The 26,769-nt window shown below is 38.9% G+C and overlaps 1 protein-coding gene across 2 annotated transcripts in view; it reads right to left on the bottom strand.

Moving 5' to 3' along the window:
* MICU2 (mitochondrial calcium uptake 2) overlaps window positions 1–16,538 on the bottom strand; it is a 173,599-nt gene extending 157,061 nt beyond the window's left edge. Inside the window, exon 1 of one of the 2 annotated variants that reach the window (XM_027590155.2) lies at window positions 16,303–16,538. In XM_027590155.2, coding sequence (XP_027445956.1) covers window positions 16,303–16,512 — 210 coding nt within the window. In that variant the 5' untranslated portion in view covers window positions 16,513–16,538. The remainder of the gene's footprint in view (window positions 1–16,302) is intronic. The other variant, XM_027590156.2, reaches the window with a different exon arrangement.
* Window positions 16,539–26,769: the final 10,231 nt, after the last annotated feature.

Raw genomic sequence — 26,769 nt, 5'->3', positions numbered from 1 at the left:
AGCATCAAGCTCAGCATAAACATTCTAATGCAGTTAAAACAAACAACTATGACAGGATTAAAGTCAGTGGGGGAAGATGCCTACTTTCAACTTCCTAGAAGTTGCTTTTCCAGGCATCCTCTTCCCTCTTTCCTTCTGACATTTCAGAAACTATCACTTATTATATCCTAGGCAAGTTGTTGTTTTGTGTTACTTATGCTAAAAGTCCACTTTTTTTTTAGAACAATTAATCAAGAATTGGCTGCAGGACCTCTCTTCCTCCTTCTCCTTTGCCAGGGGTGAGGGGAGTGGGGCTTGGCATGTCCAAGGCACAGCTTTCAGGAGACCGATTACATACAGGGAGATCTATTACTCAAATACAGATCTTCCTCGAGTTATGATGGGGTTGCGTCCCCAAAAAATCCACAGTGAGCTGAAAATATCCTAAGTCAAAAATGCATCCAAGAGACCTAACCTACTGAACATCACAGCTTAGCGAGCCTACCTTAAACGTGCTCAGAACACTGACATTAGCCTACAGTTGGGCAAAATCATTGAACACAAAGCCAATTTTATATTGTATTGAATAGCTCATGTAATTGAAACTGACAAATATAATAGTTGTATAGGTGCAGAGTGGTTTTAAGTCTATCAGCTGTTAACCCTTGTGATTGTGTGCCTGACTGGGAGGTGCAGCTTATTGTCATAGCCCAACATCGCTAGCCTGGGAAAAGGCCAAAATTCAAAGTATCATTTCCACTGACTGGGCATCACTTTTGCACCACTGTAAAGTCTAAAAATTGTAAATCAACCACCATAGGTTGGGGACCATCTGTGAATTATGATGGTCATAGATTGAAACACCGTGAATAAAGTAGGAACCCCTGAATCCAAACAGTTATGAATGAATGAATGAATGAATGAATAAACAGTGGAGGGCGCCTGGGTGGCTCAGATGGTTGAGTGTCTGCCAGGGTCCTGGGATCGAACCCCACATCAGGCTCCCTGTTCAGCGGGGAGCCTGCTTCTCCCTCTCCCTCTGCCTGCAGCTCCCCCTGCTTGTACGCACTCTCTCTCTCTCTGTCAAAATAACTTTAAAAAACAAAATCTTTAATTAATAAACAGTGGAGAAGAGAAAACCTAACGAAGCCTCAAAGTATGTCCCCACAAATGATAATTAATGAGTATAAAATACACATTAATTAACTTTACAATGGAGAAACCCGGCAGATACCATCTTACCAACCAAATGATAAAAGTTAATATCATCAGTAGCAATTTATATCATATGCCTCCTTAATATGATACATTGAGAAGAACACAGCATAGCTTTACCGTTATTCTTAACAAAAATGCATAAATCATGAGGAAACATCAGTCAAATCTAAATTTAGGGACATTCTGCAAGGTAACTAGCTTCTGCTCAGTGAGACGGTCAAAGGGCTTTAAAACTGCAAACAAGCCTCAGAACAATATAGATGGACTGAAGCTTGGAGGAAAGGCACACGATTTTTCAATGGATTTTAGCCATTTAAACACAGCTTTAGTTGAGCACTCTACCCATTCATTCATTTGTTCATTCACTTACTCACTTATTCAAAAATTAAATACCTACTACGAGCCAGGGACTGCTAAGTATTGTTAGTAAAATGATAATAAAAGCTAAAAGTTATGTATAAGTACTTTAGAATGGTGGTTGTATAGTAAGATGTTTTTTAAAAATTGAGATACAACTGACATATAACATTATATTAATTTCAGGTGTACAAGATAATAATTCGATATGTGTACACATTGTGAAATGACCACGAGTCTAGTTATCATCCATCATCACACAGTTACAATGTTTTTCCCTTGTGATGAGACCTTTTAAGATCTACTCCCTTAACAACCTTCAGACATACAATACAGTATTATTAACTACAGTCACCATGATGTATGTTACATCCCCAGGACTTCTTTTTATAACTGGAAGATGGTGCCTTTTGGTCATCTTCACCTATGTCAGCCACCTTATAGTAAGATATTAATAACTAAATGTGGGCTTAAGGTGAATGGAATTTCAGTAAGTCCCGGATCTTAATTTTTTTTTGATAGATTCAAAGAAGCCAGACTTAGAATTGTACTGTTGGAAGCATTTTGCTTTCTCCCAACATAAAGGCATACTAAATCAAATGTATTAAGTGATATCAAATTTGACATTTATAATTTCTACAACAGAATTAACTATAGAAATAATTATATGAAAATTAATGTAAACATATCAACAAAGCTTTAATGTGAGACTGAGACAGTGAATGAAACATGATGCTCTGCCATGTTTTTTTCCTCAAGGAAAAAAAGTCTCAATTCTAAATTCTAGGTAGTTTATAAAAATAAGTGAAATATAAAAATGAAGACTTTTAAGGCAGTCTTGATACCTATTTAGAAAGACCCTTTAATACTAATTCTTAATTCTCAAATTATGTTAAGTCTACCATGATTTGACCACAGTGACAAAACAGCATCTTTTTCTAACCACTCTTAGCCTGTTCTGCCTTTCTTTTTCCTGCCCTAAGCATCACTTTCTGATCTCAGGGAAACTGTTTTTCCTGTTTCTTTGAGAGGTATTTCTATGCCCATGATTTCTCTTCTTCTAAAGACTAAGGTTTTATCAAACAATGCATGTATCTCAATTTAAGTGATAAAAATGTGGACAAATTCTCACAGTAGCGGGCAATGACAACTAGGTCATGACTGCCACCTGGCTAAGAGGGATTATAAAATACCACTGACTTTAAGACGTATCCTGATTTTAGATATGTTAATATGTTAAAAAAAAAAAGTGCCCTAGAAGGAGTGAAATAGAAATATGGGAGTGCTGTGATACTCTATATAATTAATTTCACTTTAATAAGGATTTTTTAAGTTACTTGATTTTTTTAAAAGATTTTATTTATTTATTTGACAGAAAGAGACACAGCGAGAGAGGGAACACAAGCAGGGGGAGTGGGAGAGGGAGAAGCAGGCTTCCCGCGGAGCAGGGAGCCCAATGGCGGTGCTCAATCCCAGGACCCTGGGATCACAACCTGAGCCAAAGGCAGACGCTTAACGACTGAGCCACCCAGGCGCCCCTAAGTTACTTGATATTTTAACAAATTAAAATGATATGGGTCGGAATATAAAAAATAGTTTCTGAGCTTAAAGGCTAATAATGTTGTTAGAGAGACCAGATATTAGATTTGCTCATAAGAAAATGCAAATGCTAATTGATGGCACAAACAAAAATATTATGAAAAGTTTAAGAAAGGAGATACTAAAGTAGGCTTCAAGGAGATCATCTCCATGGATAGAATTAGGATGGTCAGAAGGAGGGAATTCCTACTGATCAGCAGGAACTGATAAAAACAAACTGACAATTATCATAGATGTCAAAATGTAAAAATTAAAGGCATGAAAAACCAGGCTGTTCTGAGAACATTAAAAGTTTCTACGAGCTAATGCTGTTTTGTAATGCAAGTTGCTAAATGATTAATATTGCTGCAGTCCATCTTAAACCCATTAAAAATGCTCAGTCATAATTCTAAGGTGAGGTAGGATTAAAAGGCAAAATATCAGTTTAGAATTATAGGTCAAGAAGGTCATTAAATGGGATTTAAAGACAAAAATCACATCAACAAACACACATTACTTCTAAGATATGTTCATGTGTGAGGTATTTTATCACGTATGCAAGATATTTATATGAATACATCTTAAAGGTGTTTTTTCCTCTAATTTCTTTTTACTCAAATAAAAGCAAGCCAATTAAGACATCAAGAGAAAGGAAAATACATTCATGAAATGTCAATAAAGATTAGATGAGAAATCATTCACATCAGACCTGACAACTAAATCATAATCATAATTACATAAGAAAGCAATTTTATTTACCCAGAAAATAACACATTACCTCAATTTACATAACTTCCCCCCTTTAGAAGATCAAGGTGATTCTCCCACACATCAAGCCACATTTTTCATAAATCTTGAAATTATAAATTCCTTATAGTATGGTTTTAAAATGTGTATTTTCTGAAGTGCAACAATTTTTGGTCACCATAAGACCAGTTTTCATATTGGTAATTTACTAAATTTTCTCATTGAAAATATAAGGTTTACTGGAAAATTCAAAGGCATTATAATACCTGATGTGTGCTGAACTCTAAAAAGATGACTAGTTTAAAAATATAAGATTGTTTTCAAGTTGTAGTAGCAGAGTCCTAATTTCTACATATAAAACGATATAAGGGATCGCTCAAAGGCTGCCCATTTGATTTTCTTCTGAATCTTGAGAAGTCTCTCTGATAGAACACAGCGAGAAACCACTGCTCTTAGACCCATACCAAATATTAACTGCATTCACTTCCTAGGGCTCCTGTAACAAAGTACCACAAACTGAGTGGTTTAAATAACAAATTTATTCTCACAGGTATGGAGGCCCGAAGTCTGAGACTGAGGTGCCCATAAGGGCATGTTCCCTTTCAAGGCATGAGAGAACAATCTGCTCCAGTCCCCTTTCCTAGTTTCTGGCAGTTCTCCAGCTTGTGGCAGCATAACTCCAGTTTTCACATGGCGTTCTCCCTTTGTGTGCATCTAAATTTCCCTTTTTAATAAGGACACCAGTCATCCTGTATCAGGGGTCCAACCTACTCCAATATGATCCCTCCTTAATTTTAACTAATTAAGGGGCACCTGGGTAGCTCAGTAGTTAAGCGTCTGCCTTCGGCTCAGGTCCTGATCTGGGACTGAGCTCCACAACGGGCTCTCTGCTCAGCGGGAAGCCTGTTTCTCCCTCTCCCACTCCCCCTGCTTGTGTTCCCTCTCTTGCTGTCTCTCTGTCAAATAAATAAAATCTTTAAAGAAATTTTTTAACTAATTAAATCTGCAATGATCCTATTTCCAAATAAGGTCACAGTCTGAGATAGTAGAGGGCGGGACTTCAACATACAAATTTTGGGGGAGCACAACTCAAGAGTCTACCTTCTGGCCCCCCCTCAAATTCATCTGCTTTCACATGCAAAATGTACTCATCCCATCCCAACATCCTCCAAAGTCCTAATCATCCCAGCAGCAACTTTAAGTCCAACGTCTCATCTAAATACCATCAACTAAGTCCCAAATCTCAGCATATAAATTCTCGTAATCACTTCCGGGTAAGATTCAGAGTATGACTTATCCTGGGGTGAAAGTCTACTCCTTCTGTAAACCAATGAAACTAGACAAGTTACCTGTTTTCAAAACACAGTGATAGAACATGTACAGGACAGACCTTCCCATTTCAAAAGACAGAAACTGGAAGAAAAAAAGAGGGTCATGGGTCCAAAGCATGTCTGAAATTTAGGGCAAATCAGATTTTATTTGAGAATAATCCTCTGTGGCTAGGTGCTTTGTACTCCCAATGTTAGTCTCTCTGTCTGTCTCTCTCTCTTTTTCTGAAGGACTTAATTGATTTATTTGACAAAGAGAGAGAGTGCCCATGAAAGGGTCGAGGTAGAGGGCAGAGAGGGAGGGAGAGAAATTCTCAAGCAGGCTCTTTGCTGAGCATTCTGGCTCCATCTCAGGACCCTGAGATCATGACCTGAGCTGAAATCAAAAGTTGGACACTTAACCAACAGAGCCACCCAGGCACCCCTCCTTAAGTTATTCTTCTCCTCTCTGGAAAGATAACATGTTCGTGACTAGACAGCTCTACCAGCCCATTTCTTGCCTGTAGAACTCAAGAAGTCCTTCCTTCATTTCATCCCTTCTCTGCCCCCTTCAGTCTAACCCTAGCAGCTTTTTTGCTGAGATGGTGGACTGGATTCAGGAGTCACACTCCTAATCTCTTTAGCAAATGGTTGTCTAGCCACACCCTTAATCTTCTCTGCACAGCATCCTTCTCATTGTTTTACAATACAGCCAGGCTAATAATTTTCCAAATCTTCAAGTTCTGGTTCTTTTGTGTAATAATTCCTTCTTTAATTTCTCTCCCTCCTCTCAAATTTTACTATGTATAGCTACGAGAAACTGAACCATGACTTAAACATTTTGCTTAGAAATCTCCTCAACTAAATATCCAATTTTATCACTCACAAGCTATACCTTCCCCCAAATAGTAGAGCACAATTTAGCCAAGTGCCCTGCCACTTTATCACAAGAACTGCCTTTCCTTTGGTTTCCATTACCATGTTGCTCATTTCCATCTGAGGCCTCACCAGAAGCACCTGTAACATTCATATTTGTAGCAACAGTCTCTTCAAGGCAATATAGACCATTTCTATCATGTGCCTCAACTCTTCCTGCCTCTATACATTAACCAATTCCAAAGCCACTTCCACAGTTTTAGTATTTATTACAGCAGCATACTAATTCCCAGTACCAAAATCTGTTATTAGTCAGGGTTCTCCAGAGAAATGGGACCAATAAGATATTCCTATATCCTATACGTACAAAGGTAGAAAGAAAGACAGAGGGAGAAGAGATTTATTTTAAGGAATTGGCTCATGGGACTGAGGGGGACAGCAAATCCAAAACCTGTGGGGCAGGCTGGAATTTCTGGTAAGAGTCCTAAATTCAGGCAAAGTTTCTATGTTGCCTCCAGAGACCAAATTCTTCCTCAGGAAACCTCGGCTTTGCTCTTAAGGCTGTCCACTGATTGGATTACACCCATCCACACTATGGAGAGTAATCTGCTTTACTTAAGTCTGGTGATTTAAATGTTAATCACATCTCTTGGCACCAGGGTGGCTCAGTCGTGAAGCTTGATCTCACCTCAGGTCTCGATTTCAGAGTCATGAGTTCAAGCCCCCAGTCACATCTAAAAAAAACCTTCACAGATATCTAGACTGCTTAAGCAAACTGGGTACCACAGACTTGCCAAGTTAACACAAGATTAACGATCACACTGACCTCACTAATTTTCCTGTCATCATTAACATTATCTGTCTCAATAATACAAAAATGACAACTTCAACAATGTTTATAACCTTCTTTTTAATTTTTTCCCAACAATGAAAATATTCGGAACCTCAATTACTGTACCATATCAGGAATTCTATAAAAAGCAATAATAATAAATTCCATGAGAAATCTCTGATGGAGGGTGTACATCCAAAAAACATTTAATAAATACTATCTAAGTGCCAAGCCCTAAGTTTAGCACTAGAGAGACAATATGAAAGAAAAGCTCATTTTGTTGAGTTCTTTTATTCCTCAATAACAAATAACTGAAGAAACACAAAGTATAAGGGGACTCTATCAAGTGCCCACACATATCCTTGGCACTGCATATAATGCCAATAAGAAATCCAGTCAGTACCCTTTGCAACAAGTGGTCAGCTGGAGTTTTTCCTGCTGAAGCCCAGGCCAAACACTCCTGAACTCAGTATAAGTCATCAACTGTCTCAGCTCCTAATCTACCCTCTTTTGTCCTGCTTTGTGATACTGAATCTGAACCCCCTGCAGACTTCTCTTCTTTGTCAACTATAACAATTTTAGCCTCTGTCAATAGAGGGCACTGGAGTGACACTGCAAGAAAACAGGCAGGAAGGCACTTCTGCCTTTTTTATTCAGCGCTGGAGCCAGGTTCCGAACAGCTCTGCAGGCAGCTTCCAACACACCAGGTCACCTCTTATGAGCAGCTCCAGGTGCCACTTCTGCAGCAGCTCTGGCCATGCCCTGAGGCCATATTCTCCCATTCACTGGGATGATTCTATAGACCAGTTCCAGCTCCGACACACCTACCAGCAATGACAAGCTTCTTCTGGCTAGTTCTGGCCTGTACCATCTCAGAGCTACCAACAGCATAGTTATATTTCTGTGGTAACCAAGCCATCTTCAAAAAGGCTAAATCTCAGCTTCGGGGTTGGAGGAGCTTTCCCAAGTCCTTAGTACCTTCACTATCTATTCTACTTTCACTTACAGATACTGGCTGCTTTTTGGCACCTGCTACTTCTGGACCCCTTAAAGTCCTTTACTCCTTTAGAAGTCAACCACCTTTACTAGATAATTCTTTATATTAAACTTCCCCATTCAAATTATTGTTTTACGCTTCTGTCTCCTGACTGGACCCTGACAGGGATAAATCCTACCTTTCATTTCATAATCCATAACTGTTCAAAACCATTCCAGGAACTAATATTGTTAAAATGTCCATACTGCCCAAGTGATTTAAAGATTTAAGGCAGGCATTCCCCTTCAATATCCCAATGGCATTCCTTACAGAAATGGAAAAAAACAATCCTAAAATTCATATGGAACTACAAAGATCCTGAAAAGTTAGCCCAATCTTGAGCAAGAAGAACAAACCTGGGGCATCACACTTCCTGATTTCAAAATACACACAGCACAGTAATCAAAAAAGTGCAGTACTCATATAAAAACAGACATATGGAACAGAAGAGAGCCCAGAAATATGACTACACAATGGGGAAAGGACAGTCTCTTCAACAAACGGTATGAAGAAAATTGGATATCCATATGTAGAAAAATGAAATTGGATCTTTATCTCACACCACATAGGAAAATTAACTAAAGCGGATTAAAGACTTAAATGTTAGATCCAAAACAGTAGAACTACTGGAGGAAAACACTGGGGAAAACCTTCTTGACAGAGATCTGCATGATGATTTTCTGAATATGTGACCAAAAGCACAAGCAACAAAAGCAAAAATCACATGAATTGCATCAAACTTTTATAAAAAGCTTATGTAGAGCAAAGGAAAGTACAGAGTAAAAAACAACCTACAGATTGGGAGAAAATATTTGCAAGCCCATACATCTGATAAGGCATTAATATCCAAAATATATAAGGAACTCAAACAACTAAATGGCCATAGAAATAAAATACCCACATTAAAAAATGGGCAAAGGACCTGAATAGACATTTTTGAAAAGAGGACATACAAAAGACCAATAGGTATATGAAAAGGTGCTCAACATCACTAATCATCAGGAAAATGCAAATCAAAACCACAATGAGATATCACTTCATACCTGTCAGGACAGCAATTATCAAAAAGACAAAAGATAACAAATACCGGAGAGAATGTGAAGAAAAGAAAACCCTTCTATACTGTTGGCTGGGAATGTAAACTGGTACAGCCCCTGTGAAAAACAGTACAGAGGTTCCTCAGAAAATTAAAAATAGAATTACCATGATCCAGCAATACTACTTCTGGGTATATATTTGAAGGAAATGAAATCAGTATTGCAAAGAGATATTTGCACTCCCACATTCATTGCAACATTATTTACAATAGCCAACTATCCATCAATGGCTGAATAGATGTGGTGTGCATGTGCACACACACAGACACACACAAATATTATTCAGCCTTGAAAAAGGAAATCTTGCCATGTGCAACAATATGGATGAACATGGAGGACATAACGCTAAGTGAAATAAGCCAAATGCTACATAATCTCACTTATCTGTGAAATCTAAAATAGTCGAACTAATAGAAGAACACAGCAGAATGGTGGATGCTCAAAGTTGGGGGAAATGGGAAGATGTTGGTCAAAGGGTAAAAGTTTCAGTTATGCAAGGTAAATCCTAGAGATTAAACATACAGCATGGTGACTACAGTTAACAATGCTGTTGTTACATACCAGAAATTTGTTAAGAGGGTAAATCTTTAAGTGTTCTCACCACACACAAACATGCACTCAATGATAACTAGGTGAGGTGATGGATATAATTAACTTGATATGATGTTTATCTCCCAATGTCTAAAAAAAATCAAGCTGTATACTTAAAAAATATTTTTAAATTAAAAAAAAATTTTTAAAAGATTTATTTTAGAGAGAGAATGCACATGCATGGTAGGGGGAAAGGCAAAGGGAGAGGGAGAAAGAGAATCTTTTTCCAGACTCCCTTCTGAGTGTGGAACCTGGGGGCGGGGGGCTCAATCCCAGGACCCTGAGATCATGACGAGCCGAAATCAAGAATCAAATGCTTAACCGACTGAGCCACCCAGGCACCCCTCAAGTTGTACACTTTAAATACGAATTTTTATGTCAATTATATCTCAATAAAGCTGAAAGATAAAAAAAAAAAAATCCTTCTGGGAGTGCTACTAAAAATGCAGGAATGGGAGGAACTTATATTTTCCTTGCCTTCTCTTTTGGGTATCACTTTCATCCAGTGCTACCTCTGCTTAAACCACAAGAACTTTGTGTAACTGAACATCTGTGAATATACTAGACTTTACTAAAGACTGGATAGGCGATGGAAGATCAAAAAATTACAGAGAATCCAGTCTTTTCAATTCAGTCTTCCTTCTCCTTTTCATTTCTATACCCAGATTTCCTTATGTGCTCCAAATTCTTCTGCCTCCATTATGCAAAGCAGCCTTCCCTCACCCCTGAAGCCTTGAGCCAGCCACATTTAGGCTCCTAAGGGGCTTACTCTCTACCAGAAAAACTTAGTAAGTAAACCAAAACCACTCTCTCTCTAAGAAGAATTTTAACCAATTGTTAAGGTACAGATCTTGTTATATTTACATCTTCAGTGTAATAAATATTATATATACAATGTATACATTTAACTATAATATCAAAATATAATATCAGAATATAATATCACCATACCAAATATAGTTTTTATTTTTATGGTTAGTTTTCACCATATGTCAGGATTATTTCCAAATTTAAAAACAATTTAATTGGCTTGAGGTTTACAAGTTGAAGCATCTCAGTAACTGGAATGAAAATGCAATTAACTCAGGGCACCTGGGTGGCTCAGTCGTTAAGCGTCTGCCTTTGGCTCAGGTCATGATCCCAGGGTCCTGGGATCCGGTCCTGCATAGGGTTCCCTGCTTGGTGGGAAGCCTGCTTCTCCCTCTCCCACTCCCCCTGTTTGTGTTCCCTCTCTCACTGTGTTTCTCTCTGTCAAATAAATAAATAAATAAAATCTTAAAAAAAAAGAAAATGAAATTAACTTTATTTAAATTCTAAAATTAATTTTGATATTTTAATACAATAGCAGAGGACAAAAGCTTGTTATATGAAGACAAACATAAATGCTAATAATGTGAATTGAAAATGAAATCTCATACACGTTAATAGGTGAAATGGACGCATCTTAACATTTCTGAAAGATATACCTATTATTATTACATTATAAATTCCATCAATTTATTCAACCATTCAATAAATATTTACCATACCTACTATGCACAAGACTCTTTTCCAGGCCCTTGGGATACAGCAGAAAAGAGCAAGGTTTCCTATTTACTTTTATTTTCTACTGGGAATATGGGATGATATGGGAACATATCTTTATGACTTGGAGTGTGTAATTGAGTATATATAGAACATTTAGTAACTTAGCTGATTCTAACCATTTTTGGATACTGCTTGTCTAACATTTCTATAAACGCCAATCAAACAAAAGTTAGACAAGGTCATTTTGTCATATAGTGCAGTTCATTCATTTACTCTTTGAATAAACATTTATTATGTGCCATCACATGACTGTAAATATACAGAGATGAAAAAGACCAAGAGACCATTCTAGTGGGAGAAGGCAAAATAAACAAATAGATAAAATAACTTCAGAGAGTAGTAAGTCCTATGAAAGAAAAAACTGATTGTTATTGGGGAAAAGTTCAAAGATTTATAAATATATACAAATAAACATATCAAAGGAAATCTAATACCTAGGAAACTATATGATAAGATATTTAAATTTATTTAGAATAAACATTTATACAGTTTTACAGACTAGGTTATACAAAATTAATTTTACTTTTTAAAAAAGATTTATTTACTCATTCGAGAGAGAGAGAGAGAAAGCCCATGCATGTGAGCATGCAGGGGATGGGGGGTGGTGGTAGAGGGGCAGGGACAGAATCTCCAGCAGACTCCCCACTGAGTGTGGAGACCAATGAGGGGTTCGATCTCAGAACCCTGAGATCATGACCTGAGCCAAAATCAAGAGTCAGACGTTCAACCAACTGAGCCACCAGGAGTCCCAATAATTTCACTTTTTAAATATGATTCTTAAATTTTTCATTCAAAGCAAACCAAAAAAATCCTATTATGAAGTCTGGGAGACATATAGTATCCAATATCACATAAATAATCTGAAAATTAAGATAAGGTAAAAAACACAAACATTTAGAGAATAAATGAAACACTGATACAATTAACAAACAACACAAATAAAATACTATTACTGTTTTGTCAACTGTGAATAATGCATTTTATTTTGGCTTTATAGCTTTTTCTTTACTCCCCCTCCCACCCCCCCCAGTTTCAGGTCTTATTATTACAATGATTTATAATACCCATGGTTCAAAAAAGGTTTATAGTTAGTCTGATCTGACATGGCACTCAAGATTTACTTAGTGCTATGGAAATTTGTTTGTTTTCATCAGTTGCAGTTTATCAATATATTATTTCTAGCTTGTGAAAACAAAATACGATAATAGCTCTAAAACTTTTGCTACTGAAATACCTGCAGGAAGAAAATAATTTTGCCATTCCAACTCTAAAACTCTAGCTCCTAACTGCTTTCACCACTGAAATAGCCTTATGTTTTTAAACATAATTTTTTTATAAGATTTTATTTATTTGAGAGAGAGACTGAGAGCGAGCAAGCAAGCGTACTAGCAGGGGAGGGGCAGAAGGAGAAGGAGAAGTAGACTCCCAGCTGAGCAGGGAGCCCAACACGGGGCTCCATCCAAGCTAAAGTCAGACGCTTCACTGACTGAGCCACTCAGGTGCCCCTAAATCACTATTTATGAACAATGCAGCTACCCTTTTATAGAAGAATGGACTGGAATAATATAATACTTTTTGTCTTTCCCTTTCCAACATTTCTTATCTGATTTTACTATGCCAGAATCAATTAAAATAATATTGCAAAGGGGGTAATAGTAAAATCTTAGAATGGTTTTCAAATATTCTTAAGTGTTTCAGAAGAAGCAGTTTACAAAAAAGTAACTAATACGCTCATGTGCTCCAAAGCAAATTCTCTAAGGATCTGTAGGATAAAATGTTTTGTTGCAAAACACTATCATATTTTATATAACATCTGCAACTCAAGATTCTTTGCAAACTTATCTTCTAAATGTCTTTCAAATTCATCCACTAATTTAGCCAACATCATCTTTCTCTGGAATTATTACAATAGCTCCCTCATCCAGTTTTCAATTCATTCTCTTCACTGAAGTCTCGATACTCTTTCCAAAGGTCAAAGCTAAATTTGTGATATAGAAATATCTGTAATTCTTTATGCATTAAATAACATTATATAGTGGCATAACTGAAGAAAATTCATAACTGAAGAAAATGGTAAATTATAGGTTAATAAAAAAGAAAGTAATCTTTTTTTATTTAAGTTCACAGACTCCCTGAATTCTATGTCTGGATCTTTTGGGGTATAGGAAGGTTAATAGCCCCTACAATGTCCCCCTGTTATCCTCAAGATAAAAATTTCTGTCATATGGCTTAAGGGGTACTTTTTTTTTTTAAGATTTATTTATTTATTTATTTGACAGAGAGACACACAGCGAGAGAGGGAACACAAGTAGGGGGAGTGGGAGAGGGAGAAGCAGGCTTCCTCCTGAGCAGGGAGCCCGATGCAGGGCTCGATCCCAGGATCCTGGGATCATGACCTGAGCCGAAGGCAGACGCTTAACGACTGAGCCACCCAGGCGCCCCTTAAGGGGCACTTCTTGATGATTCTTTGCCACCACTCATCCCCAGTTTTGAACCTCATCTTTTGCAGCTCACACTCTACTGAGTCAAACTCTTATCTTCAGAACTCTGCAATATACTCTTTGTTTGTAATATTCTTCCCATTCTCTTTGCCCAGCAAACTCTCCATCATCCTATAAGTGTCTATTTACCTATCATTACTTCAGGAAACCAAGACTGTTAGGTGCTCTTCCACTGTGTTCCCATAGCACCCAGAACTTACCCTTACCACAGCATTTACCAACCTGTATTAAAATTGCCCTCCCCCATTAAACCATAAGCATTTGAACTGTATTTCGAATCTCCACTCTTTGCATACTGCCTGGCAGAGAGTAGGCACTTCAATAACTGTGGAGGGAGGGAAAGAAAGAAGGGAAACTAATTTATTTGCTGTTTTATGACCTTGATTTCTACTCTTAGTTTCTGATTGATCCTCACAAATGCAAGCTGTTGGTCACAACGGAACCATGAAAGTGTAGGATTCAAGGATCATAAATTCCCTATTTTTACTGGAAAACTGACCTGGTGTGATGACTGAAAATGAAGGTCATTATTACTATTATTAAAAATCTATATCAGGAAGATTCTACCACCTTGCAATACTAAGTAAAATAACTATACCAATATATAAACCTGTATCAAGAGATGGTATGTATCTGTCAGTGATTCTCAACTATGCACACATGACTCCAAAGTGGTGGTTGTGGTAGAGGGATTAACAGGCCTCCTTTTAGGGAAGTATTACCAGAATCGCCGAGATGGTGGTAGAGGTTTCAAACTATATGCCCCTCAATGCTTGCTGTACTAAGCCACTGCTGCTGAGAGGAATGTATGGTCATCTTCAAGTCTACTATGGTGGTAGAAGGATGAGAACCACTGTTTTGAACTGGTCCAACAGCAGATGCTGTGTCAAAAGACTTTGTTAAAAAATGGTAATAAAATGGGGGGTGACTTGGTAGCTCAGTCAGTTAAGCTATCGACTAGTGAGTTGCCTCACGTCCTGATCTCAGGTAAGTGAGACTGAGCCCAGGGCTCCTCGCTGGGTGTGGAGTCTGCTTAAGATTCTCTTTCTCCCCTTCACCCAGCTCATGTATGCCTGCTCTCTCTCAAAAAACAAACAAACAACCCCCCCACCACCACCAAAAAACCAATGGATAATAAAATGGTTTCTAGGCTGAAAGTACTACAGGTTGGGGGAGGGGAGAGAGCTGGAGAGAATTCAAATATACTGGTGTAAAGTTTTTAATGTCATGTCAGGAATTTAAAACACAAGTAGGCTAGAAGTGGGCCAGAAAAAAACAATGAGACAGATTAACTGAAATCAGAATCTACAAATTGCTGAGGGGATAAAACTGAAGTCATGTTCTGGGTGAATCACTTTGATTGGAAGGTATATATGAGTTGTGATAGGTTGGAGTGTTACTACAAAAGGCTCTGAATGACAAAATTTTTAAATGTGGATTTTATCCTAGGCCGAATGAGGCACTAATGGTTTCTAAAGAAGGGTACATTATGTGATATACTTGGGATGATTAGCCAAAGGGTCCTAAACAGGATGAATTAAGAGGCTGAGAGAAGAGAGAAACCAATGATGAATAACTTGAATCCTTGGCACCAGAAGAATGAAAATCCTATAAAATACCACAAGACAGATCCTTCACCTATGATCAGAAATGGTAAGAGGATGGGAAAGAGTTATTACATGTATTATCTATGTGGCACCTTAATTTAATACAAGTAAATATATCATTTGTCAATGCTTAACTTTAATTCTCAAGGCCTGTTTTCCTCTCTTTCATTGTTATCTGATTGTTCCTTGGGTTTTTCATTAGAAAGGTATAGTGTAAAAACAAACAGAACACTGCTTCTAATTTTCAAAACAATGCACACACTAAAACTTGTTAAAATGAAAAGTCCATAAAGTACCTAAAAAGTAGTACTTTCAAATTTTCAAATACTTTAATTGACAATTTTATATCTAAGTAGGTAACTTTTACCTTTAGTACATGGAAGTTTTAAAAGAAACGTGTTTTGTTTAGTGCTTATAGTCCACTGAAGCATTAAGGTTTATAATCATGTCCTTATAGCTGATCATAAAATCTGGAAATTATCACCCGGCTAATTTTTATGATTGACATTTTTATGATAAAAAAAGTCATCTATTAGGACAACTTCATCATACCATACAAAGAACCAGTCGTAAAGGCTTTAGTTATAAAGGTTAACAAAGGTACGTCCGGGTGGGGAAACTGGACACACACCAATTACAGATCTGAGAACCACTTCACCAAAACCGTTTAGCGAGAAATCCGCAAATTAAGAGTGTTGAAGTAAGACACGCCCACACCCATCGCCGCAAATCTGTTGTCGTGGGCTTCCTGTGTTCGGCTTTCGCGGGATTTTCCCGGCGAAGGCTCAGTCGCTGCACTGGCCTCGAATGCCCTCGGGGAGCGCGGTGGGGTCCGAGTCGAGGAAGAAGCACTTACCACCTGTCCTGGGTCTTCCGCAGCGGTGCCCCTACCTGGACTCGGGAAGAGGAGCTGGGACCGCCCGCTCCACCACCGGGAGTCTGAGGACGGAGGAGCTTGGTTAGCCTGGCGAAAGGGACAGGTTCCGTACCTGTGCTAAGACGGTGAGGCTGCCCTCGGGTGCCACGACATTCATGCGGCCATGGTACCATGCCACTCCTGTGCCTGCCAGGGCCACACCGGCCACTGCCACGGTCAAGGGGCCGGGGCCGGGCCAAGCTCGCCGACCAGCAGCGATCCCACGCCGCAGTCTTCCGCCCCAGGCCGCCAGCCAAGCGCCTCTTGCCGCAGCGGCCGCCATCTTTGCGGAAGCGCCCCATCACAGAGTCCGGCGCAGTCCACCACAGAACGCCGGACTCGAGAACTCCCGCGCAGCCGTGTATCTCGCGAGATCTGGACGGCCTCCGCCCGGCCCCTCCAGCCTACGTTTTGTGGTGGCTGCACTCGTAAACCTCGGAGCCTCGGAAGAATTTTTTCAGGGAGGCCGGGTGACTGGGAAGCGGTCGAAACAGAACCCAAAGTGGCCTCCCCAGTCGAAGATGAAATAGTTCCCGTATTGTGTAGGAAGGTCCTACCTTTTTCGTGAGGAAAGTGGGTCATTCACTAGGGGGAAGCCAGTATTTAGTGGGCGCTGCGGGCTCGAGGCGCAAGCACGAATGAGTGGGCTAGGCTTAGGACAATAATTGTCCTAAATTGTGTAGTTTGCTTTTCTGATGGACATGATCTTAAGAGTGTAATCCCAACTCTGAAGAAGTTGGGGCGTGGAACTGAAAAATCTGCATATTCCTGAAAACTACATTTGCTCTAAATTCCACAAGCCTACGCATGTTAAGAATTTCTTAAAATTATATCATGGTATTCTGAAGTCTTCACAAGCTGCAAATACTGTTTCCACAGGACATTTAAAATAACATCAATTAGCTCGCCCCGCTTCTAGTAAACAAAAACTTTTAAAAATGTTTTTAATAAAAATGTGTGTGTGTTCTACTTATCTTACTTTAAATAACTAAGCAAAGTTTAAATTTATTTTTTAATTGTGGTAAAATATACACAACACCGCCATCTTAACCATTTTTAAGTATACAGTTCAGTGGTGTTAGGGATATTCATGTTGTTGGGCAACCATCACTATGTCCATCTCCAGAACTTTTTCATCTTGCAAAACTGGCAAACTTAAAAAAAAAGTGTCTTCCCCATCTGTCTTGTTCATCCTTCCTATTCTTATATTCTTGACTGCTCTTTCATTTTTGCTAAATCATATCCTATCCCAGCCTTCTAACTTTGATGAAGTATTTTCTAACGAACTCCAGAACAAAGCCACTCTATTTCAGGCAATCACTGTTTGCTGAATATTGAATTTAAACTCTGTTCTAGTAAAGTGTTATCTATTATCCCATCTGGGACCAAGCCAGATGCAGCAGAACACCTACCCCAAGTCACAATGTTTTCCCTTTTGCAGGCTTAGAATAATACCTCAGTCCTGGTTGTTCCATTGGTCATAAGAAATGACTTAGCTGAGGCACATGCCTTAAGCAGAGACCTTTGTTTTGCAGCCTCTGATCCTCCATTCTTTGGTCTTTACTTTTCAGAGTGCATTTACTTAAAAAACTGTGTTCAGCCTCTGAAATGTCCTTAGCCATTAAAAGCTTTACTTGGACATGCAGTAATTTAAACAGCTAAAAATTAGGTGCCAGGATCTTGACCACATGATCACTGCCATGTTGAAGTTCGTAAAACAAAAACCCAAAACCAAAAACAGGTGCCACACTAAATCTAATTTGACCACTTAATTCTCGGATCATTTTGTCATGATCTGCCCTTAGTTCTTGCTCCCTTTTTCTTAGCCAACTTGTCTAAATCTGCAGTCAGATCTTCCTCACTTTTCCCCCTGTTGCTGAAAGCACTTTCGATGTGCTTTTCCAGGCGAGAAGTAAGTAGATGAGACTCCTTGTACACGTTTGTGAGCCGGACCACAGGGTTGGAATCCTGTCTGTACTAGGATGATAGCTGTGATTTGGGGTAAATCAGTTTATCTCTCTGAACCTCAGTTTTCTCAACTGTAAACAACTCTGTCATGGTTTGGGGTTGGGGGATTAAATGAGATATTCTGTAGAAAGTGATTAGCCAAATGGCTGGGCACGTTGTAGATTCACCACAGATGTCATTTTTACCTTCTTCCAGTTTTGGCTTACTCCTGCCCTCAGATCACAAATGAGGTTGACTGAGACCTTATCTTCTGCTTATCTTGTAGTATAGTCTTGATTTCCAGAAACCATAGTTAAAATGGTGGTGTTAGGTATATACATACTGTTTAATTCACCCAGCTCCTCTACCCATTTAATGAAACCCCACATCTATTAGTCATGGTGCATATTCCCATTAGAGCATTTGGCATATTTAAAAACATTGTATTTATCCCACAGTTTGACATCCTTTTGGGAAAGGCTATCTTATTTTGGCCTGGCACAATGCCTAGCACATATAGACATTCAATGAGTGAATGTATGAATAAGTAAAAAAAAAAAAATAGATGGCACAAATGAAACTTGTGTGCCTATTTCCATTCTTTGAGTATCAAACACACAGAAATACATATAGTTTATTTTTTAAGACAAAAACCTCATTTTAAATTATTTTGCTGAAAATCTTTGAATGTACTTGGAAAACTGTCCTTTGTAATTAGGTTTTTTGGTTTTGGTTTTGGTTTTGTTTTTTGTTTTTTTCCCCATTATGTGCCCAGGCCTGTAGAACTCTCATTAAGATTTAATATATTCAAACTTTTCTTTTGCAGAGGAAACAAATTCTTATAATAGAACCAATCTCTACCCAACTAACCATTCTAAGTATGAAATCTTCCCTGGCAGCTGCTGACATTTGTCTAAGTGCATTGACTATAATGGTCTTTTTAGGCTCTGGCTTTGTTCATTTCTTCATTATCAGCTGTAGAGAAAAATATACATCCTTGGCTGGGATGTATTTTCAACTATGTAGTTTATAAACCAATTCCCAAATAAGGAACTGCTTCTAAAACTATAAGATCTATGCTGTTTTAAATGATAATTGGAGAAAAACAGAATAGAAACACTGGTAGTTCCAAAATATCATTCTTAATTCCCTTACTGTGTGCTCCTTTTCTGTAGGAGGGACATAAGTTACATGACAGAAAAACTATTCTCAAGGGATTTCACATTTCCTGGAGGCCAGGCCTGAATTCAAAACAATGCAAGATGGCATTTAACTGTTATACAGAGGAGGAGGAGTGTGGTTGACTAGAGCAGTCAGAAGGGCAACTAGGGAAGAGAGGAGACTTGATCTGGAACTTGGAAAGTGAGAAAGGTTTGGATAGGTAGGATCCTCAAAGGCTGGAGGAACAGTAGGGTTGAAAGCAGGAGAAAACTAGATATGGTGTGTGTTTGCATGGCTTGGAGCAGAAGAACTGTTTAGGTCTGGCCTTGAGTGGCTTCAGGGCCACAAGGGGGTCATGCAGTATTTCCACCAACATGTGGAACAACTGTCAGCTCTCTTGACCCTCTACACATGTTTGTCTTTTCGGGTGTTTATGCCTCTTTTCCGGTATCCCCACACACCCCACCCTGATCTCCTTTGCATGTCAGACACCCTCTCCCAGTGATTGCCTTCTGCCTGTAGAGATTTTATCCTGGCCTTTCTTACCCATTATCCCCTGGGCGTTTCTAAATTATTTTCTTTCCTACTACAACCAAAAGTTTGATTTTTTCGGGGTTGTTGGTCTTGAACAAAAGAAATCAACTAGCTTTTCTTTTTGAAAACATTTATTATATGTCCATTTCAAAAGATGAAGTTAATTCAAATGAATCTTTGATCTTAGCATGTTTAGGGAAGATAAATAAAACTTGCTATCCTGATTCTGAAAGATTCCTTACTGTTGCATTACAGAATAATGTGAAGATTGATTATCTTAGATGGAGGAGAAAAAAATATGGAGGTTCTCAAAAGATAAAGAGACTGGACTCAATCCTATAGCAATAGAGCAAGCGGCATACAGATGGATATTATAAAGAACCATTGCTTGGAATAGACAGAGGTTAAACTATATTTATGGTAGATAATTGTGTAGCGAAGGGTATGAATCACTCTCAGAGGCCCTAGATGAGTCAAAGAATTGCTAATTATGCCTTTTTTGTGCAGTTTGGGGCCATGGGTAAAAATATCTGGGTATCATGATTGATACCAGCTTGTGTAGAAATAGGTCAAGATTAAATCTTACTGACAGTGAAAAAGCAGTGCCAAGGGTTGCATTTTCAATGTCTTTCAGATCCTCCTCTGCTTCTCATTCCCTTCCCATCATCCCAGTTTACACTCTCATTACTGCATGCTTTGATGATTGCAATCGTCTCTTAACACGTACTGTTGCTTCTAGTCTTTTTCTCCTCTGAAGCATCCCATAGATCTATGTCAGATCAATCTTCCTAAAACATTTCTTTCACCATACTTCCATTAGCTGTGTGATTTAACCTTCCTAAACCTGTCTCCTTGTTGGAAAATGAGGAGTTTGGTTTCAGTTTATTTTTCTAGTTCTAAAATTCTCATTCTATGCCACTCCAAAGTGGCTTTTTTTTTTTTTAAATTCAGCAAACTGTATTGAGTGTGAAATATGTGCCAACCTTACTGCCATAACTTAGAGATGCAAAGACAAAGAAGTAACAGCTCCCCCTGTGGTGTTTTGTCATGCGCAGGGGTCTCCACACATTGGAGTGTGGTCCCTATGCTTAAAGTTTTTAAAGCATGTTGCCCCCATTTATGTACATTTATTTATTTATTTCTTAAACCTACACATTTACTAAATGATAAAAGACCCATAGTAAAAATTTTAATGATGATAAAAATTAAATAGTATTTGTAAAATAAAATTTTACTTTTGTTAAAATTAAATGTTTTGCTTTCTCTAAACATGTTTATAATATCTAGTGAGATCAATGTGATTAAATTGGCTTTATTAAGTTGGATAATTTTGGTTTAAGTTTTGTGAGATAGAAATACAAAGGTCTGGCATTATGTTTGGTTAATTTAGACATTATTTTTTAATGACTATAAAAACTCAAAAAGATATCTAATAAAAATATATTAATTCAAAGGAAAGGGCTGAGTGTGTTATTAACTGAAGTAATGAAATCATGGTATTTGTGTCCTTTTAAGCTTTTTATTCTGAAAAGCTTAAAAGACACACAAAATTGAAGAGAGTAAAATGATGAACTTCCATGTACATCTAACCTGACTTGAACAGTTACCAGCTCATGACCCATCTTGTTTCATCTATAGCTCCCCCAGTTTCCTAACAAGATTAGGTTGAAGTAATTCTCAAGCTCATACAATTTTATTTTAAATATTTTAGTATGTATTTTAAAAAAAGATGACTTAAAATCCACATACCTATTTCTTGGTTTTGTATTTCTTAATAGTGTTTATAACCCAATGGACACAAAACTTCACTGAGGAAAAAGTCACAAAGATTGCATAAAATGCTGGGAAGTTAGGAGGACATGAAGGCAATGGGAAGAAGAAGAGTATGACGCAAGGGGTGTGTAACACTTCCGTGTTGTGGGGAGAGTGGCCTGTGCCGTAATGAAGTGCACTTACGGATGGGTGATGGCACAATTTTCGAAGTTGCAAATAAGATGTTCTCTGAAAACACATTTATGTATCAGATTGTGTCTGCTTGGGAAACTTGATTGTTTTCAAGTCAGTTACAGTATCTTCAAAGTTCTGCCTATCTCACCAACAAAGAAAAATAACTCTTTTCCCTCCTTTGCCCCCTTTCAACTGTAAACCATGTATTTCCAGCAAATCAAAGATGACGAGGTCAGGAGTTAGGAAACATGGCATATCCAGATGAGCAAGGGGAAGAACAGGGTAGGAACTAAAAAATCTAATGAAATGTTCCTTGATCCCAAGGTTTCAGTACAACTTTTCAAGTCCATGATATGGATTCCCATGCATCAGGACATCCAGAATATGTTAGCCTGTCTTCAACTGTGCAAAAGATGAAGGCATTAAGTTAGCACAAAAGCTTCACATTTTTACTGTTTCTTAAAAAAACAAAATAAAATTTCAATTTCTTTATGCTTTTCTTTCCCCCAAGAGTAGTTCTGCTGGTTCTGTCTTTAGGCCACCAAACCATGTGAACATGTGGTAGCAGCACCACTAGCCCAAGGTGATTTGTGCAGTGGAGGCCAGCAGGGCTGGAGATTGGTCATCTGGCAGCAGAATCTGAGTTCCTTTCAGAAACTTCATTCTCCAACTGACTCGGTTGCCCTGAGTTTGTTTTGTGCTTCGCCTCAGAAAAAATACTTCAATATGGTCACTATTCAGGGGCTCTCCCAGAGAAAATGATGATCATGAGGTGTCGAGAAATGTTGGCACTCTGGCAAGAAGGGTGAGGGCGAGGTGTGATAGGAGACCCTCCAATAACTCACAGGGTAGATAGATCTGTACCTTGAACATGCACAGAATGATGGCTGGTATGTTGGTGATCTGCTGCCTGCTTGACTTGCAGGGAGGTGTTGCAGGTGTCCTTGAGGGACGAGTAATGAAATCAGTCTGGCCTACTTCCTGGCCACGACCTCAGTGACCTCTCCCTGTTGTGAGGCCTTTAGCTGTAAGCTTTGGTGGTTGGAGATTGAAGGTGGGACTAAAAGATGAAGAGAAAAGTCTACAAGCCCGGAAGTTGTTGTCCATGATAAAGCCGTACAACAGGGGCTTGTTCCGAAGTGGAGCCAGTACAGCCGAATCTGTGAGGTCAAGTGCAGAGTGACATCTTATTTGGGGGTGCGCTTCAGTAGGGGGATTTGGGTTTGTAGACAGTCCAAGTGGAGTGATAGGGCTGCTTCCAGACTGCCTGGGGTGAAGGGGTGACCCCGGGAGGTCTGTCTTCAAGGAGCAGCCACATGGTCCATCTGGCCTGTTCCACCTAAGCCCAGAACTTGGACACTCGGCCCTAGTGACCAATTTGCAGATACACTTTGGAGGTCCCCTTGGCCTTTTCAGGAGCTTGAGATGTTTTGCAGGGCTGGGCTGGCTGAGTGGGCTGGGAGGGCTGCTCCCCTCCAGTAGGAGGGCCTGAGTGGAAGCCATGTCTAGAACCAAGAGGGCAAGTGAATTGAAACACCAGGAAACCGGATTGTGAACACTGAGCCCGGGCCTGGAAGGTTTGGAGGCCACTGTACCTGCTGCTGATTTGTGGAGAATTGGTGAGGATGGGAACTTCCTGCCAGGGACAGGCACTGCTTCAGCAGCTTCTTCCAGGGCTGTGGCAGGGCTGCTGGCCATTGGCTGCTCTCTGCTGCTCACCCACAACTGTCCCACGTGGCTGAGCTATGATCCCATGTGCTGGCATGGGGTGTGGTGAGGACAACACGCAGGTACATGACTGGTGCTTCTGACTGCAAGTCCAAAATACTGCCCTGATATTTATATCAGTTCCAGTCACCAGTTAGGGGAAGATTTTGTTAGTTTGACCCCTGAAATCTCTGACTTCCTTGATGTCATTCACTTGTTCTTTCAAACTAATTGGGTTTGCAACTTGCCAAAAATTTTGAAGGGGTAAGGGGATGGGCAAAATGGCTGAAGGGGAGTGGGTGGTATAGGCTTCCAGTTATGAAATGAATAAGTCCTGGGGATGAAAGATACACCATAAGGAATATAGTCAGTGGTATTGTAATAGTGTTGTATGGTGACAGATGGGAGCTATGCTTGTGATGAACACAGCATAACGTACAGACTTGTTGAAGCACTATGTTGTACACCTGAAACTGATGTAACCCTGTGTGTCAACTATGCCTCAATTAAAAAAAAACTTTTTTTTTTTATTCACACAGGTTAGAAAATTTTGTGTTCAGTCTTTGAAAGTGTGTAGATAAAAGAGTTTTCCTAGGTCACACTTGGATCATTTTGGGGCAACATATCATATAGCAATGCAGTCATTTCCAAATATTGGTTTCCAAAATGTACTTTCCAAGGACAAGTTTCTTTCAAACAGCAATCACTTTCTTGGTCAGTCAATGTTAAAGACATCACTTTTGCTTTAAAATATAGATTAATATGTTTTTTTAAATTAACTGTATTACTAACAGCCACTTGCAGAAATGGGCAACAAGTCTAGAACACATTGTTTTGTAAAAGAAAGATGTACAACTCATCTTGCCATGTGACAGTTGCTTAAATTACTTTGCTCTCAGTTGACTAGCCAACTGTTGTGTGATCCGAAAGTTTCATGATCACTTTCTAGCTCATTTTAAGATTATAGCAAAGATTCCTAGATATGTTAAACATCTTAAGAAATTAAGCCTTGGTGGTTTCTCAGTCTCAGCACTGGGGACACTTTGGGCCAAATCATTCTTTGTTGGTGGTGCCTGTGCTGTGCACTGCAGCATGTTTACCAGCTTCCCTGGCCCCTACCCACTAGATACCAGTAGCACCCCCCTCCTAGCTGTGAAAGCAAAAATGTCTCCAGACATTGCTGAATTGTCTTCCAGGGATCAAAATCTCCCCTAGTTGAGAACACATACTCTACAATGTTAGCTCCAGGAGGGCACTGAATTTTTTGTTTTGTGTAACCATTCTGTTATTCCTGGTGCCTAGAGCAATGCCTACCACGTAGCAGGCATTCAATAACTACTCATTAAGTGAATGAATATCATGGTAGTAATTTTTATTATAACAGGAAAAACAAGGATTTTCTCAATGGGTTTTGGGGCTTCTGTCTTTGTTCCATTTTTAATTAAAAACATTTTTAAAAAAGATTTTATGTATTTATTTGAAAGAGAGAGAGAGACAACCCAAGCAGGGGGAGCAGCAGAGGCAGAGGGAAAAGCAGGCTCCCCATTGAGCAAGGAGCCCAATGCGGGGCTCCATCCCAGGACCCTGAGATCATGACCTGAGCTGAAGGTAGATGCTTAACTGACTGAGCCACCCAGGTGTCTCATGGGGCTCCTGTCTTTGTGATTAACAAATCTCAGCAGGACCTCATGAACATTTATCTTTAAATTTAGTAAAATTTTGTTTAACTACTGGATTGAATATTGCTGAAAAAAATTTGTAGAGGTTTATCTTCATGTTCTGGATAGTTCATTTTGAATTCTTATTTTGGCTTCATACCATTGATAGCTAATTATCTCAAGACAATATACATTTAGGATTAGGTTCATTATTAATGATAATGGATATAAATCCATTTTCAAATATCCTTCTTGATAATTTGTTTTGTCTTTATTGACTTTGATTATATTTTCATCTCATAATAGGAAAGGAGAAGCATAAGCCCTGCTATTTTTACCTTATTCACTGGTATTTTAGCATTATCTTCTATTTTTGATTTTTGCAGGAGTCTTTTAAAGCTGGTTATCCATTATCATCAGGCTTATTTTTATTAATGTTAGATAATGTAATCTATCTTGGATGTGCAGACACCTGACAATGATCAACTATTGACATCTGGCACATTCCTTCAGGTCACAGAACTCTTACTCTTTTGTCAAGATACTTCACATATTGTGACATGAGGCCATCTTATATAGTGTGTGTGTGTGTGTGTGTGTGTGTATAATTTATATATGGGTATTACTGCATATATGTTTTGCTTATATGTGTATTTTTTATTTCTGTTGGATTAAAATAACACAATACATAGAAGCTGTAATATTTTGTTTGTGTGTCGTTTGTGGTATGCACATTCACCTTTGAGAATCACAGGTCTAGTACATTTTGGGGGCATATCCAATCTCCCAGCCTCACATTCTCAGTTGTGAAAAGACAATGTTATGAATCAGCCAAATCTCACTGTATTTTCCTCTTTCAGGGCTCACAGGAAGTTGCATTTCCCAGCTTCCCTTGCAGCAAGGTGTGGTCATGTCATCATGTCTGGCCAACAGTATGTAAGTAAGGGGAGTTGACCTGTGTTCATTCTGAGCTAAGGGAGTTGAGAGCTGGTGTATCTTCCTCCATGCTCTCTGCATCGATTATCCTCCGCAGTAATATTGGAAGCCATGCATTCTGGATGGTGGAGCTAAGAGAGAGAGATCCCCTGTTGGAGGAGAGCTGCCAAGGAGAATGCACAATCTACATTTGGCTTTAACTCTTTCTGTGTTAAACAACCTAGACTTTGTGGTTGGATGTTAGAATAGCTGGCATGAGTTGCCCTGCCTGATACACAGGTTCTCTGTTAATATTCCCTATCTAAATCCCCAGTGTAGCTCTCAGTTATTGACTGTCTTTCATTGACATCACTCTGAAGAATACAGCAAAATGAAACTCACTGTCATATTGTTTAAAGAGTGTTGAAGTTGTAGCCCACTAAGCCATATTGTGTCTCCTAATGAGAATGCTGAGGGGAAATTTCTCTTAGTTCCAGCAATAAGAAAAGATCCCTCACTGGTGTACCTGGTCTTTTATATCACAGACATGATCAGTGTCTGGTAATTGATCATGTTTTCTTCAGTGCCATCTTTGTGGCTTATGTCTACTAACTGTATAATACATATTATTCTGCTATACATTATTCATTTTTGCAATAGACACTATCCTG

Source organism: Zalophus californianus, chromosome 3, assembly GCF_009762305.2.
Source record: "Zalophus californianus isolate mZalCal1 chromosome 3, mZalCal1.pri.v2, whole genome shotgun sequence".
NCBI classification, from domain to species: Eukaryota; Metazoa; Chordata; class Mammalia; order Carnivora; family Otariidae; genus Zalophus; species Zalophus californianus.
This window is presented reverse-complemented; position numbering and strand designations above follow the sequence as displayed.